This window comes from Copadichromis virginalis, linkage group LG9 (genome assembly GCF_057382275.1).
Source record: "Copadichromis virginalis isolate Kocher_CV1m ecotype Utaka linkage group LG9, C_Virginalis_male_GT1.1, whole genome shotgun sequence".
Classification (NCBI taxonomy): Eukaryota; Metazoa; Chordata; class Actinopteri; order Cichliformes; family Cichlidae; genus Copadichromis; species Copadichromis virginalis.
In genome coordinates, this window is record NC_140626.1 from 20296478 (window position 1) to 20313410 (window position 16933).

At 41.0% G+C, this 16933-nt stretch overlaps 1 protein-coding gene across 1 annotated transcript; it reads right to left on the bottom strand.

Moving 5' to 3' along the window:
• Positions 1-7951: 7951 nt before the first annotated feature.
• On the bottom strand, positions 7952-10469 carry LOC146701766 (C-C chemokine receptor type 9-like). The gene is made up of 3 exons (XM_085468098.1): positions 10375-10469; positions 10132-10178; positions 7952-9311 (listed from the first exon to the last, which is right to left on the bottom strand). The coding sequence occupies exons 2-3, from the start codon at positions 10171-10173 to the stop codon at positions 8274-8276; spliced, it is 1080 nt and encodes a 359-aa protein (XP_085324224.1). The 5' UTR covers positions 10174-10178; positions 10375-10469; the 3' UTR covers positions 7952-8273.
• Between the last annotated feature and the right edge of the window lie 6464 nt (positions 10470-16933).

The following is a 16933-nucleotide window of genomic DNA, read 5'->3' on the forward strand; positions in this document are numbered from 1 at the left end:
TGAGTGTAATGCTTTTGTTGTGCTCAAAAGACTCACAACTCAGTGTTAAGTGGTTTAGCAAGGACTGGACTTAAAATGAGATTGCCCAAAGAAAAATGTTGAAGGACTCAGAAAGCCTGGAGAACTACTCCTCAAAACCTCCTTAAAAATGACAAGAAATCCTGGCTCGGTGGAAATTAAATATAAAGAAATGAGGGTGGCTCAAGATAGACGTTTGCACAGCGCTGCAGTAATCAAGCATACATGTGCACAAAGTAAAAAGTACAAAACAGTTAACTGTACAATTTTATATTTCGACTTTTCTTTTTGTTTAAGACTCAAATGAGACACAAATCTTTGGGTTTGTGTCAGGAAGGGTATATGGTGTAAAAAGCCTGCCAAAGCAAACATACAGAGCTACCCTGAGTCATGACTCCCTTGTAAATAAGAGAGCAGTCAAAGTAGCGGCTAAAGTCAGCAGATTCTAACGATAAAGCAAAGAAGCTCACAAGTGCACTTGCTGTACTAAATTCTAACCAAACTACAACCTATTTTGTTCTTCAGGGCTAACCCATTACAGTCTGTGTTCATTTTTAATATACATATTCCCCCTGTCTGCAAAAAGAGTGCAAAAGTGAATATTAAAGTGGCAGCTGTTAGAAACGATGTGAAACAGAATCAATGCGTAAAAAAAATGCGTTGGGTTCACACTCAGCACCCTCACAGCAGGCAGCTCTTTTCAGTGAAAATGCTCCGAAACTGTGCTGTTCACCACAGAGGCATCAAACAGCACGCACAATAGCTAGATAGCTAGATTCTAAATAAAAGCTGTTGTTGTTGCACAAGCGCTTGAAGTTTAAATGAGCACCTGGTTACTAAGTTCAACACAAAAAGCATTAAATATGTCAATTTTCTGCTTTCAATTTGCACCTGCTGCCTCCAGAAAACCCACTTTCAACTAAACTGGAGCCTAAAAAGGTAAACAAAACAGACATGTAAGAGCTGTACTCACTGTATAGTGAGTTTGCCATTCGATAGTATTATCCAAATGTTTAATATACATTATTACCTATAAAGTGCACTCAAAGTACCCAACAATGCTTTAAAAAAAGAAGTGTGCTACATTACAGCGCATTACAACACAACCTGCTAGTAAGGAGGTTTTCTTTAATAACTGATTGTTATAATATGTATTTTTTCAATAATTAATGGATATAAGGATATAATATAAGGATAAGTGCAAGAAAATAGAATGATGAATGTTAGTATTTACTGCTGTTGTCTGTCAGCTTTAAACTGTGTGACAGCAACAATGCTATGAGTGGCAAATGCTGGAAACAACATTATTTTTCAATTATAAGATTTTAAGAATATAGGACATAATAAAAAAAATATTCTGATCCTTAAAAGGTCTTAAAATGAATGAAATACAACCTCATATCAACTACAAAACATTGCATGTGCCTAAATTAAAGCCTCCAAACCTCAAATAAAAGCAAAGGTGTGAAGACTTGTGGGCCAAAAATCCTCCATAATAATGTGAGAGACTGATAAAGTCATACAGACAACCTTCTGCTAAAGGTTCTACAAGATACTGAATCATGAGCCGTACTGTATGTAGCATGGTTTAAGTGCCTTTATAAGCAGTAGTGAACAATAATTTATTTAAAAAAACTGATTTCAACAAACTCACCTCAGCAAACACAGAAAATGCAACCATTTCAGGCATGAATGCTCGGGCTAGTTGTTATTTATCTAAACAGAAAACAGTTTTTTCAGGGGACACGGCAGATCTGTGTTCAGCGTTTCTTGGAGGACGTCAGATCTTCTGTGCTGTCGCACTTGCTCTTCAGTAGTGGTGAGATCAGAGCTGCGAAATGTACCTAAACACAACTCATCTCTCTCCATACTACCTTTGCTGTGGCAGATGTTTCGACGCAGACTTGAGCCCAGGTGTAGACGCTTACCACATCCTCACTGCATCTCTTACACCTTCTGCACGGTGGAGGCCAGTTTTCCTCATGACCAGCAGCACAGGAGCTGGTAACTAAAACGATGACCGAAATGCATTTATTTTATTCGTGAAAAGTCAAATTGCACGTGAAGATAAGGATGTAGGTGTTACCACTGTATATATATAACATATAAAATAAAAGAAGAAGGAAAAGAAAACCTGTCTGTGTTGCACTACAAAATTAGATGTTTATTCCCAGACGCTAAACAGCGGCATGCATTTACACTACAATTTCATTTGTGAGATACTTCTATTATTACTTGAGGAACAGTGGATAGGTTTTCCTCTCCACACAGAGGATAATATCAGAACGTATGTGGTAACAACAACTGGCATGTGCATGAGCCCTCAACATAGACTCATAAAAATTTACATAGGTGAAGCATTATGACGAAAAAGCTAATTTCTGCAATAACAGGGTGCTAAATATTTTTTGCTGCAGGGCCAGATTTGTTTCCCGCCCCAATGTGGACATAAAATGTTGATTAGAAATCACTATAATAAGGTTCCAGTTGCATTGTATCCTGTAACAAACTTTGCAGCAAGCAAGAGTAATAAAGGAGTCGATACTTAGAGTTAATGCAGAATTAGTTGGATTGTTCCTCCACAGGATTCTGTAAATTTAGGGTGGAAAATATTTAAAATGCACTTAATTAGAAAAATTGGATGTTTAGCTCTAAAAACTGAAAATGATCCATGTTTTCTTTCTTAAACCAAAATTTTACTGGTAAAAAAAAGAGAGCTTTGTCTTTCCTATTCCTGCATTTTATGTCAGATTATGTTACCAAACAGGTAGATCAGTTATTAAATTGATACATTTAATTTATTATAATAAAGAAGTGTAACTGGTAGTAATTGTTCACCATTAAAAAGAATGGCAGATTTTATTTATGAGAGCCAAGAATTATGCAAAGCGTGATTTTGCAAATAAATGCACCTTGTCGTGCACTGAGTGTCTACACATGGCTTTGTGTTCATCATTATAAGTGTGCAAATGTCTTTTCTCCCCTCCACCCACTCCCACCCCTGCGTCAACCCCGGTTTTCTCTGTCGTCCCTGAACACACCGGGCCCTCTCCTCCTCATCATCAGCGTCAATCTGTGGCTGTCACTCGGAGCCGGACAGTGACTAACGACACTCCCAGTCAGTCAAACACTTATCACCACACAGGTAACACACAGGCCTGGAAATGACTGACATGAAATGGAAACGTCTCTCATTCTGTGGGCCCGGGAGCTGAAGTGAAATATTAGCTGTGGGAGAGATGGCGGATGATAAGCGGCTCCTTGTTTGGGCTGGAATTGCGGAGGTCCAAGTTCTATTACATTTCTTCTGTGTGTGTGTGAAGCTGCTTCTTGCTTTCCTCATGAACCAGTTTACAGCAACAAGCTTTGAATTTAACAATGAACCTAACTTCCAGCATAAGCTTATTTGTGACTTTCTCTAGCAGTAAATGGAGCTCAGAGCTGGTGGGTCACTGCTGATATGTAAGCCATTGTCCCTGCAGCTTTCGGATGTCCATAAGAAACAGACCGCAGTCTGCTCAATGTCAGTGGGTCACATATGTTTCCACTGTCTCTCCTATTACTCACAGACTCCACAGTATCCTCCCTCCATCCCTCTTTTTTCTTTCTCACTCACCTCTCCTTTATGCACACACGCACGCAATTCCCCCTGTGCAGAAAGATGGATGGGATGTTCCCAACCACAGGTGCTGCTCTACTTGTGAGTCTTTTTGCATTCTTCACTGCACGATCCAGTCCTGCTTTTAGAGTTATGTATGGCAGTGAGTTCAGTCTGTTTGTAGCTCAGTGGGAATGGGCTGATGTTCAAAAACAAAGAAAAACTCACTGACTTCATATTTAACCCCGCTTTCCCAGACTTGGTCTCCCAACCAAAATCGCCACTAGATGGGGTTGATTTCTTTTCCAACTTGTCTGTTTGCTGTTGACCCTATTGAAACCTAAACTAGGAGCTTTCTGCTGTGCACATCACACCACCTTGTGGCTGATATTAGTAGCAGCCTGAAATAAAACAATATAGCAAAGCTTTTGCTGTATACACTAGCAGTTTGGTACTTTTATGGCAGTAATTCCCAACAAAAGGCCTGTCCATACAAAGAGTTGAGGGTGTTGTAATGTTCAGTGTGTTTGTAAGACAAATATATGCACAAATGGGAATATAAATTAGTGTTATTCAGTAGTTCAGTAGGTTTAAGATTACAGTTTTTTCTGATTGCTTAAACACTAACTGTGATTCCTGTAGCACAATCTCTAAAACTATTCAGACTTATAGCAAAACCACTCACTGAGTTTGCAAAACTAAAAGCACAAAAACTGCTTTGCACTCAGTTTGCAATTTTGTAACACACACTTTGCAAGACTGTAGGCACAATTCACTGCACAACACTCAATTACCAAATTTCCAACACACTCCTAGCAAAAGTATACACATGTATGGCTATCATTAACACTAATTTGCCAACTGTCTGGCACACTTTCACATGTGAAAACTTTTTTAGATAATTAGTTCACTTTGCAATCTGCCTAAGCACTATGATACAGGTAAGCTGTGTGTGCGGAGTACAATGGAGGGAGCAGAAAGAGTGAGAAGAAGAGGAGGCCGAGGAAGAGGACGTGGAGGTGAAGAAGTAGGATGAAGAGGACGACAAGGACAAGGAGGAGCAAGAGGAAGATGAGGAGGGGGGAGAGGAAGACGAGGAGGAGGGAGAGGAAGATGAGGAGGGGGGAGAGGAAGGGTAGGAAGAGTAAGAAACAGAATTACTGATGACATCAGAGCTACAATAGTGGACCATGTAATCAACCGTGGAATGACCCTGAGGGTAGCTGGCCAACGGGTCCAGCCTAACTCGAGCCGCTACACTGTAGCAAGTACCATAGGGACATCTTGAAATGAGAATCGGTTAGCACAGTCACTTTGCACAAAGATTTGTAGCACTGCCATATGCCAATGAGAAACACACCAATACCATTGATGTAAAAATACTGAAATTGTTACTTTACAGAATTGCTAGATGACCAGATGCTGGGGGCAGAGGAAGCATGTTCACTGCAGACCAAGAAACCCATATAGTCATTATGGCGATTGCAAATAATCCTATACTTGGAAATGAACACTTGTGTTTGTTTTGATGTGTTTGAATAAACACCAGTACTTGAAGTTTGGATCCCTCTATGCTTATGGATCTATGACAGAAGTATGAGCTCAAACTGACATAGCCTACCTTGTGCACAGAGAAAGCAAAAGCCAGATGTGTTTTGTATTCATACCATCAGTGTGCAGTTGGCGCATTGTGTGCTTAGTAGATGATGGCTTGTGTGTACTGTTTGATACGGAAACACCACTTTTACGAAGGTGTGAAGAGTTAGTCTAGCTGTGTTCGCTTTTGCAAGAGAACTACAATGTTTTGATTATTGGGTGACAGGTTTTCTTATTTGTGTGAAGAGTTTTGCAAAATTAGCCAATAGTTACAAAAAATGTGCTTAAGCAATCAGAAAAAACTGTAAGCACATTTTTTGTATGTACGCTATGAAGGAAAAAAGACATGAAGCCTAAAAACATGCAAATCCCTGACAGGCACTCACCAGCCCCTTTGTTAGGTACAGCTGTTCAGCTGCTTGTTGACACAAATGTCTAATCATCCATCACATGGCAGCAACTTAGAGTACGTACACATGTAAACGTGGTCGAGACGAGCTGCTGAAACTAAGCTTGAGAATGGGGGAAGAAAGGTGATTTAAATTGCTGTCAGTGTGCTGTGGTTGTTGGTGACAAACTGGTTTATTTCAGAAACTGTTAATCTGCTGGGATTTTCCCACAAAACCATCTCTAGGGTTTAGAGAGAATGGTCCGAAAAAGAGGAAATATCCAGCGACAATTCTCTGTTTGAAAATATCAGGAGAGAGTGATTAGATGACATTGAGCTGATAGGAAGGTAGCAGTAACTCAAATAATCGCCTGTTACAACCAAGGTACGCAGAAGAGCATCTCTGAACGCACAACATATAAAACACTGAAGTAGATCGGCTACAGCTGCAGAAGGTGCTACTCCTGTCAGCTAAAAACAGGAAACCAAGGCTACAGCAACACTCATCAAAACTGGACAATGGAAGATTGGAAAAATGTTGCCTGGTCTGCTGAGCCTTGAATTCTGCTACAATATTTAGATGGTGATGGGTCAGAATTTCCTATAAACAACATGCAAGCATGCCTTGTATGAGTGGTTCAGGTGGTGGTGTAATGGTGTCGGGGGAAATATTTTCTTTGCACATTTTGACCCCATAGTGTCCCCATCTTCTGTTGGCTGTTTCCTCTTGGATAAAGCAGCATGACACAAAGTTCAAATCATCTCAAACTGGTTTCTGCAACATGTCAGCGTGATAACTGGCCTCCACAGCCATCACAGGTCGATCCAATAGAGCATCTTTAAGATGTGGTGGTTCGGGAGATTCACAACATGGATGTGCGGCACCTTGTTGAATCTGTGTCGGAATAACCTTACGTTGCAGGGTGTGCGTAATAAAGTGGATAGTGAGGGTAGACTAACATGTACAGTCAGCACATCCTATGTTAGCTCTGCAGTTTTGTTTAAATCAGTAACAGGAAACTAAAACAGGGCATTTAAGCCCATCTAATGCCATTTCATTGTGCGTGTGTATGCATTAGATGTTACCTTAATAAGCTATAACAACTATTTTTCCTTGTAACCCAAAGCCCAGTGTAATCTTTCACTGGATCAGTTATGAAATAAAAACACTGATGCAAAAAACAGATCTTCACTTCTGCTTCTAAGACAAACCGTGGGACTGACCCCGACTTGAGAAACTGAAAAACCTATAACGAAGCACTTCATCTTACCACAGTGCTGCGCGCCCCTTCGGTTATTGCGTAACATTCTTTTCCCTTGAATTCATATGACCGGGACATTGAGGACATCTGTAGGGAGGCCTCAGCTCTGCATTTAAGCGGGAACATCTTGTTGTTGACTTGACTGATGGTTTCCTGTCGTGAGATGAAGAAACAGCACAAAAGAGGCACTTGAAAGAACGTGTCTGTGGTCTCACCTGAATCCAGCAGGTATGTAACTATGCAGCAGTCTCTGTGGTCACCTTGGTGACCACAAAAGCACCTCATATTTTGTTTCCTGCAGCTAACAGGTACTTTGTGGTGTGCTTTGCTTCTACCACCTGTCTCTTGTTTTTGTCTTCCAGCACAGGAATTTGTATTGTATTGGTTAAAAATTTAAGATCAGGTTATCTGACATCTGCTGCTTCTGATTGTGGGCGCCGGGAAGAGTAAACAAACCTCTCGTAGCTCATCAGCAGCAAATTTAAATGCCAGCTTACTGATACTTGAATGACTTGATGTTTTCAGGCCAGATAAGTTAGAAACAAGCACTACTATGCAGGGATTGACTTGCACGTGCCATTAAAAACTGCGCATATGTGTATTTAGTGCACCCTGCTGAAACGTTACCTTTTGCATGAGAGTGGAGCTGCAGTAGAATTGGAAAGTTTTTCAAGCTGTGACACCTGCCTGCACGGATGTCTGTCACCTGTCTGAGCTACAGCCGTTGTGAGACCGCTGTGGGAAATGTCTTTCATGGCAGTATGAATGGCTAACGTTAGCTTTCGCTGTGAAACTGCCAAGTCATACCCAAACAAGGTTCAATCATAAAACAGTGTCAGCAGACAGGATGGCATAGACTTTTAATATGAGGATGTGTACTCAGATCGAAAACAGTGAACTTGCCACATTCGAGTATGTTTCCCACCACACTAAATACGTTATACTAGTGAAAGCATTTAAATACTTCCCCAGGTATAAACTGCTGATCTCATCACTTAGCCCCTGCAGAAAGGGGTACTTGAACCGACCGTTGAAGACTCATCCTGTTTGTTGTTGTGCGGTGAAGTATTGAACATAAGCAGCATAAACTGGAGTATGAATCGTTTTTTTAATGTTTCGTGGTCATTTAAAGCAGCACACAGCAAATACATGATGGAACAAATGTTTAAAAAAAATACAAACAGTATTTACAGTAATGTACAGTTTTTACAGTAATTTCAGATAAAAATGTGCCTGTTACTGTCAGTATGTGGTTGAAATTAATGTAAAGGCTTTTTTTTTTTTTAATTGTTGTTACTTTTGAAGTTGCAAATGCCATTGTTGCTCCTCTAATGTGGAGTAATGCATGAAGAACATAGTGGAAAACATGAATTGGGCTCAGATCTCAGGTACGGTTAGGGAAAATGGGCAGTTATATGGAAAGGGCAGGAGTAGTATCAGTGTCTGACATGAGAGAGGGGCGTTTGGGAACTGCCTGCGTTTTACTGAGCCCTCCTTTGCTCATACCTCCAATGCAAGTCCTCACCATCCTTTGCAGGTCTTGTCTGAACCGAACTCCAATGAAGACGTAGAGGAAGGGGTTGAGGCAAGCGTGTGTATATGCCAAACTTTTGGCAACCTGTCCAGCTATATCAAAATTAATTACAGTGTCACAATCTGTGTAAGTCATATTAGTTGCCTGTCTGGCTTCCACAATCAGCAGGCTATTGTAAGGCAGTTGAGAGAGGACAAAAACAAACACCACAGCAAGGATGACACGGAGGGCCTTGTGCTTTTCAAAGCTCTTGGCCTGCATAAGTGTGCGAATGATGACAGAATAACAAAAGAACATGACTAGTAGAGGAATGCAGAAGCCCATGCAAATCTGCAGGGACAGCACGAGGATCTTTGTATGATTGTTTACATTGTTCCAGTAGACCATAGTACAAAATTGCATTTCTTGAGATATCTTCACCTCGGCGAAGATAAACTCAGGGAGTGTGAGGAGAGCAGAGACAAACCAGACACCAAGGCAAGCAAGTTTGCTGTAGAACAGCCTCTTTTTCTTTAGGTTTTGGGCCTTAATAACTTGAACAATAGCAATGTATCGGTCCACACTAATGCAGGTGAGAAGAAACATGCTGCTGAAGAAGTTGATCTTATAGACAGCGGACACTATTTTGCAGAGAGTGATGCCAAAATCCCAGCCTTTAATGGCATCGACTGCCCAGAATGGAAGCATGCACAGGAAAAGGAGATCAGCCACTGCCAGATTTAGCAGGTACACATCGGTCATTGTTTTCAGGCGGTTGCGCACAGTGGTGTAGATCCAAACCACCAGCAGGTTACCCACAGCACCCAGGATGAAGATGATCCAGAAGAGCGGCGGCTCGTACTGCCCACGAAACTCTCTGACCCAGGTTCTGTCACACATGCCTGATTCGTCAGTTGGCAGAGAATAGTCCTCGGTCTGAAATCAGAAAGCAGGTTTTCTCGTGAGGTATTAAAGACAACTGTTTGCAACAGATGCACTGTCTTTTTGTCTTGCTTTGAGTTTCCTGTCACGCATTTTTTTTTATCTCTCTCTCTCTCTCGTTGAAACCCAACTCACTCTCTCTTGGTTACTCGTTGGTGGTTAAGATAAGATGTTTACAATGGGAATACAGTGAAATTACATCAAACACTGTCTGTGACGTGCAAGCTAACCAGAGTATGCAAAAAAAAACTGCCGTCAGGTGCAGGTGCCGTGTCTGTACTGGAGAAACCACACTACTGCACAGTTTCCTGCTGCTATCCAACCCTGAGGCGAAGGGGGGGGGAGTGCGAACGATCCCGAGGGGCTCCAGAAAGGGGCCCCCTGCAGAACTCAGGACCCCCAGAAGCATGGCATTTAGATATAGGGCAAAGATAAAAAGTGGCGTCTTGGTGTTGAGATACAATGGAAAATTTGATGCGAACTACAGCCGTGGCTCTCTGTGGTAATTTAGTATTCTAGAGATGTCTGCTTTAGATAAATCGACTACACTTGGGTCACTAAATGGATTCTTTTACACTTTCAATAAAGATATATAATGGCAAATAAACAAACTCAGGTTTTGTGTACATACAGATTTTTAAACAGCATCTTAAATTAAGTTTTACGGTATTTTTGAATACTTTAAATACAGCAAAACAATACAAAATGTCACTTAAGCACTCCATGTGTAAGCAGGCAATACTAAGAATGGCAAGTCTACTATATATAGAATACAGACATTAGTGTTTATGAGTTTTTTCAAAGTAATACTCACTGGAGAATATGTTGTTTCATTGAAATCACTGTAATCCTCCATGATTGCTACAAAGGAACCAGAAAATGTTCAAATTAAAAACAAGATTAAAAACAAGATTAAAAAAATAGATTGCAAAAATAAAATAAAAAGTAAAAAATAAATAAATAAAATAAACATTAAATAGAACAAACTAAATATAACCTGGAGCTGAACTAAATGTTAAATGGAAACATCTTTTCAGCAGACCAACAAATTACTTACCCGCTCAGTAAGGCCGTAGTAAGCAACTTCACAGTCACAGGGTTGTCACTTTTACCAAGCACGACTCATCTTCACTAACTTATATGGTTTCTCTGCAACCACAGAATCACGTGACGATATCAGTTCATTTCCCCTCTAGGCCTTTGTTGATGCACGCGCATGTCTTTATTACAGCTAGCAGTACTTCAAAAACTAGCATCAGACATGCATGGTTTCAAACACTGACAACGTTGCACCAGTTTAAAGGAGAAGTTGTGATTTTTAGGCTGCACCATCTGAACCCTGACCATCAGGCTGGAACCAAAGCACATTCTCTCCACAGCTGATTGGGTTTGATCGAGTCGTGGCCCATTTTGTACACACAGGTGTGGAGCACTTAGAGCAGGAGATGAGTGATGCGTGAAACTGAAAACCAAAGTGCGATTAAAGCCTAAAGCTAAAAGATCGTGGGCGCTGCTGTTTCTTTGCAGTTTCAGTGGTCTGAAATTCAGACGATGTGGGCTTGTGTCAAAATAACAGTATGTGTAAGCCTTCTTGTTTCTTATTAGCATGTGCTCTTACTTAGTAAACAACTCATTGTCTGCATGAGAGAAACCGTGATTTCCCTTTGAAGTATGAGGAAATCAAATCTGGGAAGTAAAAAGTTCGTTTGGTAATGCCTAGACTAGGCTAAAGGGAGTTTAATAAAAAACATGATCATGCTGGATGCTGACCACAGTGGTGCAAAACAAATGAAGAAGAAAGTCCCTGACATACCACCTGACATCCAAACAAAACTGAAAACATAAAGTCATCTTGTGACCCGGGATGGAAGATGATGATCACACTGTGACACACTCATCAACAAGAGCCTGACACACTTTGAAAATGATTATAGATCAAATTATTGAAATAGTTCATCTGTTTTTGCTTCCTTATAGGGTTCTCTTGGGGGGCTATTTTGACCTCTCAGAAGGCCCTCCGTATGACTGAGTGTGTTGTATTCTCAAAGTTTCACTTCCTGGCCTGGATTCCTTAGCACTTGAATCAAGAGGATGAGCGTGCGAGCCATTACCTCTTCAAATTTCTACCAATTGCTCACTGGTTGCGTTTCTCGGTTTTGATCGGCGTGAGGCACGAGGAAATGAATATGTCATGATCAGTATTTACCTTCTGGGAACAGACTGTTGAAAGTGTAGCAGCCTGAGAGGTTTCACTCACTATTTGCCATCTACCAACTGCCAAAGTGCGGCTAATTGCATGGCTTTGATCTGTGGGAATGAAAAGCACCATAGCAGAGAGACCATTACATACCGTCAAACGGAAAGTTTCGTTGGCATCGGTTGATGACGGCGCCACATCAGGCTCCAAATTGAAGATGAGATCACCTTTCGAATCTTTGATGCAGTGGCTTTATTGGGAACTTTCTATGAAAAACAAACCAGTGGACATAATAAGTGCGTAATCAAAGTTTAGTGCCCTTTCAGTATCAGTATCAGGGTCAAAATGGCGAAGTCATACATCGCAATCCATCAATCTCCAATAGCTGTCATAGAGTGAGAGACAGGGTACAGGTAAGGTCAACACAAAGACGCAGACAACCATTTAACAAGTGCAGTCAACTTAGCTTTGCTAGTTAACCTACTCGTGTTTTTGGACTGCGGGAGGAAGTGGGAGTAAACAGAGAGAACCTATGTAGATGCATGAAGAACACGTAAACTCTGTGTCATAAATGTTGTTTGATTCAAACTCGGGACCTTTCTGCCTTGATGCAAAACTGCTAACCACTGCGCCACTATATGAACCACAAATCACATACATAGATAATAAAAACAAAAAACTTGCTTTGAGAGTCTTTTCACTCCCCCCGAAAAATGCTGCATAGAATGACAACGCAATCATGCAGTGTTTCAGTGTTCCATGCAGCTGTTGTAGATTGTAACCACGGTTATGCATATTTAAAGGTGACTAAACGAGGTAGTTTACCCAACACGACTGCAGACTGCCGCCTGAATGACACACTTTAAGGCTTCATGCATCTCATGACATCTTATGACATAGCTCTCACTGCTGCTGTAGCCATGGGCGTGCTTTGTGTTTTCGTTGTTGTGTAACACGTGTGTGTGTGTGTGTGTGTGTGTGTGTGTGTGTGTGTGTGTGTGTGTGTGTGTGTGTGTGGTGAAGGTTTTGTTCACTGAGGCCCATGCTCTTCAACCTGTGTGGTGTGTTGATAGTAATGTCTGTCATAAAGGAACCGTTGCGCTGAGCCGTTAGCTGTGGATTACAAGAGTCTTTTAAAACAATAAATAAAATAATAAATTAATAAAAAGCAAGTTTCCTGATTAATTAAACTGTATTTGTATTTTTTGTGCTTGGACTGAACCAATAAATCAAACTATTTAATGCACATGAAATGCAAAGTCCAGGAAAAACCAATAAAACTAACAGATCTGTTTCTGAACATTAAGGATGAATTTCGATGGCACAAAATAAGAATTATGAACCTTCTCCATGCTCTGTTTTCAGGCTTTAGAAAATCTAACCTGTGACGGCACACTTCGCCCAATCACACATCTTTTCAGCCGTATCAGGTGTGATGTGGTGGCACTGCGGTTCAGGCAGAGGTCTTCCAGCTGTGTGTGTGTGGTGGCGTTTGTTCAGGCCAACCGTCAGTACTGACCTGCTTTTGAAACACACACAAATGGAAAGGAGAAACCTCCAAGGCTGACTTTCAGTGGTGTGCTGAATATAGGAGCAACCAGCAGCTGCCAGCTCAGCCTTACCTGTGCCAATCTGAGCCACTGAGCTGGATTTCTCATCCATGTTTTCACTTGCGGAGTATTTTATCCAAATGATCAGAGAAACATTTGTGTTTTAGTTTTAGTGATTGATAAAACTGAAGTTATTGTACTGGGCCCTAAAAAATCAGCTTCCAGGCCGCTCTCTTTGGAACCAGCTCTCAGACTGGATTTCAGAGACAGACACTTCCCGACTTTTAAGGCCCAGTCTGCTGGGGGGTTCCCATGAGGCACTGAGTGTTTCTTCTTCACTTACCTTTTTCACTTTCTATTCGTTTACACATTACTCTGCATTTCCTTATTAGTTATTATCCATCTCTGGCTCTCTTCCACAGTGTGCCTTCTTTTCTGTCTTCCTTCCATCACCCAACTGCTCATGGCTGCCCCTCCTTGGGTCTAGTTCTGCTGGAGGAGCTTTTACTTCTCACTGTCACCAAGCGTTTGCTCATGTGTCTGCATATTGCACCAACACAGCGCATCACTTCCTCATTCATATGTGGTCACTTGCAATTCCAAACAACAAAAAACCCACATGCCAAAACGCTGAGGCTCTGAGATGTGCCTAGAAGTCAACTGCTGATGTCATGCTGCAGTCTGTGGGATATTCCCATCATCATCTGGTGGGAGAGGCGTAGAACAGAAAACCAGACGTGGCATATTCTGCTACCTTTTCTAAATCTCCAACTCTGAAGAATATAAAGCAGGGAAAACACCCTGGAATGACCATGTATACAACCTGAAACAAAAAAATACTAGATCTCTCAACCCAATCATCCCTTGTGGGAATAAAAGACTTTGAACATGTTGTTTTGATACCTATTCATGTCAACATAACAAAAAGGCATGAAAAATCACAGAAAGTCCAGAAACAAAGGATTGTCCCATTTGTAAAAGCAAAGTAAACAGTGTAGTTTCTGTGTTAAGTTTTGTAGCGTGAAATGAATTTCCACTGTGATAGACAAAGTCGCAAAACATAAGCAACAGATTCATATGACAACCTGACTTCTCTCTGATTGATGGGGGAGATTAGTCAACAGAATGAATAAGAGGGGGAAAAACCTCCCAATCACTTCAGCTAAACCAGGATTATGTGTGTTACACTTACAACTGGAGATCCTCGTAGCACAGAGAGGCAAACTTTGAGTCGTTTTGTGAACTCAGCATGTATGTGCCATTTTATTTCACAGAAAAAGCAAGATAAAAAACAACTGCTTTAAGCAGTTATTCTCAGAAGTGACTAAAAGCTGCTTCCAGTATCTCTTTGTTGTCATCTGTCTCATCTCTTAGCAACTGCCAGTTACTGAGTGACATCGAGCGGGCCCGGGAAGCTGAGATATGCAGGCCTAACCTTTTTACAACAATGTTCCCACAGTGATAGTGAGGTAGCCGGTGTCACAGAGATAAAGGCAGAGACAAAGGATATGAGAGAAGGGAACCAACCTGGAAGCAGCAGTTGATGTAACAATGTCAAATAAAACATACCTACTGGTTCCACGGTGTTATGATTCTGCCACATTATGGTTACTGGGGCGATTCAGAAATCTTGAGAGACGGCAGCGTTGTTGAGTTTGTCTTTTGTTTAACGAATCCAAGCAACATGGATGGATTAACAGACAAATGTAATATCTCAGCTATCAATACACTGCCATACACCTTTACACTTACATTAACATCACCTGCAGGACAAATAGTGATCAAATATGGCTTGTGATACGTGACTGCTAAATCACACTAGTACAAGTTCAGGGCAAGATTGAACAGGAATGTTACACTGCTCTGTAGTTACTGAATGCCATGTGGGTGTAAATATGCCAGCGCTAACATCGCAACCTGAGATTAGCGTAGATTGCCGCAGTCTTTTCTTCCACTAAAAGTCCAACCATCTTTGTTTTAGGACATTTACAGTCTGAAACTCTCCCCACCAGCACCAGCAAATGTCTGCTTCATGATTCTGTAGAAAACCAGAAGCTTCTGCGTTGCTAGTGAAACTGAGAAAACCCCTTTGATGCCTTGTCAGTGAGCAGGAAGCTGTTCTTCACCAGCTTCACTACTCTGAATTAACTATTGCCCCATACTGTGGGAAAGTGCTGTGACTTCTCTCAGCAGTGCAAGAGACTCTGCTTGGTACATACAAGTCACCACTTCCTGTGCCTGCTGCTGTGATTTATTGTCAGTCTGTTGTACAGCAGCTTAGCTTGTGCATCCTATCCGAACCAACCAGCGGTTCTCAATCCCCATCTTGTTTACTCTTTAGCTGCACCACAAGCACGCGACTACATGCAAATATAGGGCAAGGATTTATTTATTTTTTTGCTAAACACAACTTTCATTAGGTGGTGGAGAAGAAATAATGTAGATGCCATCTTTCTGAATCAGAGCAGCGCTAATGGGTTTTAAAGCATCATCATTGTTATGAGTTTACAGCTCGTATAAGCACGTAGTGTGTTTCTCACCTACTCCCTCCTTCAACACGTATGAAAGGAGGACCACCTCATGTGCATAAGTTCTGTGCAGGATGCATAACTCACATGAGTTTAATTCAGGACGCTGTGGCTTTTAAGGGTTTCAGTGAAAACAAAAAGGGTTTGACGGTTGACTTGCTGGTGACCACTGTTTCTTATTTTGGTGCTATCTTGGTCTACTTTGGTTAGGAGAAACAGGGAAACAAAACACATGTTTCTCAAGATAAGCAAAGCAGATTAGATATGGTAAACTCTACAACAACAGCAATTCTTTTGTGCAAATAATATCAGTCAGCACTATTATTACGAGTATCATCAGAGAGATTTACCTCATGGTCATTTTACCCCCCGGAATCTTCTTAACAGGTAATTTTTTTTATTTTATTTTTTGGTGGTACTTTACTAAAACCCCTTGCTGATTTAGCATGAAATAATACAGAATCCATAAACATAATAATACTCCTGCCCACAGATTTGTAGTTAAAAACATGTAGTTTTGTGCTTTGTTGTTCCTGGGTGTCTTAGTGTGGCAGCATTAGCATCTAGTCTTACTTACTGGCCTGAAAAAAACATACATGGGTCAACACACAAAACACAATTGCATCTGTAACTTGAAAAAAGGGAAAAGAAAAAATATTTTAAGTACTTGTGAGTAACCAGTGCAGTGACAACAGGCTGCAAAGTCACTGACATCAAGCACCTGTTGCCCAAACTGAGTTTTTTCAAGGTTATAATGAGATACATTTATTTGTGCATGTGTATTTTTGTATTACTGCATTGTGGCGCCCCCTGGTACAGATTACACAAACGTGCCGTGTGTGTGGCATGGCATTCACTACATCGACTTTTTTTTTGTTTTAAATGAATAGGGTGAGTATTTTTAATCAAACACACTCAACTCCCACGTTGTTAGGTGGACCTATTCAACAGTTTGTTAAGGGGAATCTCTAATCATCAAATCTGATTTTCAGAAACTGCTGATTTACTGGGATTTTTCCACTCCCGTTTACAAAGGGAAAAAAATAAAAAGAGAAAATATACAGTGAGTCCCAGTCAGACAAAAATTCCCAGATGCTTTGAGCTGAAAGGAAGGTAAGTTACTCAAATAACAAAATATGTAGAAGAGCATTTCTGAATGCAGCACACATCAAACGTCGAAGCAAATGGGCTAAAGTTGGCATTCCTGTTAGTTAAATGACAGAACACCAAGGCTGTAATTGACATAGCACGACCAAGATTGGACAGCAGAAAAACAGAAAAATGTTGCCGGGTCGGATGATCCTCTACAATATTCGGATGGTGGGGTCATAATTTAGTATA